At 35.0% G+C, this 2,381-nt stretch overlaps 1 protein-coding gene across 1 annotated transcript; it reads right to left on the bottom strand.

The window, feature by feature from the left end:
- Positions 1–1,255: 1,255 nt before the first annotated feature.
- On the bottom strand, positions 1,256–2,174 carry LOC149531951 (BON1-associated protein 2-like). Its single transcript, XM_089809601.1, has one exon. The coding sequence runs from the start codon at positions 1,954–1,956 to the stop codon at positions 1,336–1,338; it is 621 nt and encodes a 206-aa protein (XP_089665727.1). The 5' UTR covers positions 1,957–2,174; the 3' UTR covers positions 1,256–1,335.
- Positions 2,175–2,381: the final 207 nt, after the last annotated feature.

Here is a 2,381-nt window from a genome sequence, read left to right as displayed (position 1 = left end):
GCAATGAAGATGTTATGTACAAAGATTAATCCTAGGCGTAGGTTTTTGTGTTGTCTAGATAAAAGAAAGGTTGTTACTAATCTTCTATATGTTTATTTTTTATTTTATTATTGTGGTAAGCCCTAATGTAGTTTTGGAATGCAGGGGGACAATGGCCGCAATTTCTTCGAGTGGGTCAAAGATGGCTCATCTACATCAAGCACATCAAAATCTACCGAAGAAGAAAGGAAGGATTGCAAGTTGTGTATTGTGCGGGAGACAGCTGCTAGGGAGATTGGTTTCATGGCAAAATCTGAAATCACATTTCAACATAGACTTAATTATGTTCTAATTTTTATAAATACACTATTGGTGATGGTGATTCTAATTTTAGTAATGAAATGACCATTTTGTTGTAAAGAACAATTATGATCGTGGAGACTAAATCTCTTTTATGATTTTGTATATAAACGATGAGCAAATTTTACTAATTTCAAGAGTATATTATTGTGTATAATATTTTTATGTTTATATTCATTCATTCAAAAAATGTTGAAATAAATTAAATTCATTGAATAAAATAGAATAAAAAAATTATTTTCTTTACAATAAGTTGAAATAATTAACCAAACAAGAATGGGATTGCTCTTTTCCATTCCCATTCCCCATTTCCATTCCTATTCCACATTTTTATTCTAATTTTCTATTCTTATGCTTGCAACCAAATGAGCCCTTAGAAAACATAAATTTTCGGTCTATGAATTTCCATCAAATTCTGAGTGAACCAAACAAGAATAGGAATATGTATTCCCAATAATTATTCCAGAATAACAATTCCAATTCCCATATTTCTAGAGATGGCATCAGCATAATAGTTCAGCTTGTTTATCTTATTGTGCTATTTCATTTTCAAACTGGACTTACAAAACGATAATTATATTTTACGTTAAAATTTGGAATAATTATAATCTACCATCGATTTTATTTTCCCTGTTAAAAATTCTTGTCTCTCAAATAGTTTCAATGGACAGGTACCATGGAATCCACTAAAGATTTTTAGTACACTGTTAAGTGAATTATATATTTTCTCTGCATCGAGTATATTTGTCAGGAAATGATCTTAAATAATCTTACTGATATTTTTAAATGGTTCGGTTACTTTCAAAGCAAAATATGCAGCAGAAGTAATTCAGAAGGATAGTTTTGATTTCTTATTGCAATCAGTGATTATCAGTTTTTCTTAATCTTAATAGTAAACTATTAAATCTTTTTCCAATTTAGTAAACTTTCAATCAAGTATTCTTATATTATAGACCGACTTATAAAATACATCTTCCATGAACACTCTCTCCCTTATTAATACGTAGCAAATCGGGCATGATATCCATTTGATGTGTTAGTTGAGGTCGGGACATTGTATCCCGCAGCAGATTCTTGCAAATTGAACGGACGAATTAGACGACCATGGTGTTGATATCCATTTGATGCATTCGTTGAGTTCTGGAAGGGAAAAGCTGGGAATCTCATCTCAAACTGCCGCCTTGAATTTAGCAGAAAAGCATCAGTTTTGTCAAGAAACTTGAGTGACAAATCAAGAGTTCCTCGCGGCCTCCCGTTCGGCCTTCTAATCCGATAGCTCAGAAAATGGATTGATTCGGGCTTAGCGAATCCCTCCAAAACATCGGCGTAGGGCACCCGAGCGCTTCCCACTCTCTTCTTCCTTCCCATCATGCTTTTGCAGTATATTTGTACGGAGAGAGAAGAACCCTTCTGCTGCAGATAATTCTTGCTGACTGTTGTTCGAAACTTATCGTTCCAGATGGGGTAGCTGCCACCCTCTCTGTCTGTCCTCGTGCAGTTTTGTGTGGCGGAATCGCTCCATACAACCGCATAACTTCGCATTGGCCTTCCAAAATTTGTCACGCATTTCAGATCCTGGGCTGAGATGATCACAATCTCAATTGCAACTTTATCCATTCACTGGTATTTTCTTCAAATATTGTGCCTACGAGTTTATCCAAATTATGGAAAACAAGAGCCTGTGGAACTTCAAGAAGTGTGGAATACGAGTTTATCCAATTTAATAGAGATTCAAACATTTGATCATGGTAATATATATTGTACAAGCTGCCACCAAAGGGAAATCTCTCGTGGGTTTCTCGGCATCTTCAGTGAAAGAAAATCATTCAAGCAATAACATTGTTTGTCAAATTCAGATGCGCCCATCATTTCTGACTAGATGGCTTCAAAGGAACAGAGATTCAAATGTTTCTTTTATTGAGTAACGTGGACAAAGGAATAAAGAAACCTAATTATTAGGTGTATCCGCCGTCATATTCAAAATGGGTGAGCTGGTCATGACTTCCACGGATCATCCATTTACAAACTCCGTTGCTTTCACG

The sequence above is a fragment of the Cupressus sempervirens genome, chromosome 11 (assembly GCF_028749045.1).
Source record: "Cupressus sempervirens isolate cs-2001-9-10 chromosome 11, ASM2874904v1, whole genome shotgun sequence".
Taxonomy (NCBI): domain Eukaryota; kingdom Viridiplantae; phylum Streptophyta; class Pinopsida; order Cupressales; family Cupressaceae; genus Cupressus; species Cupressus sempervirens.
Note: the sequence above shows the minus strand (reverse complement) of the source record. Positions and strands in the feature narration are given on the sequence as shown.

Excerpts from the sequence above, each read along its gene's own strand:
- LOC149531951 (XM_089809601.1), bottom strand. The coding sequence starts at position 1,956 with ATGGATAAAGTTGCAATTGAGATTGTGATCATCTCAGCCCAGGATCTG.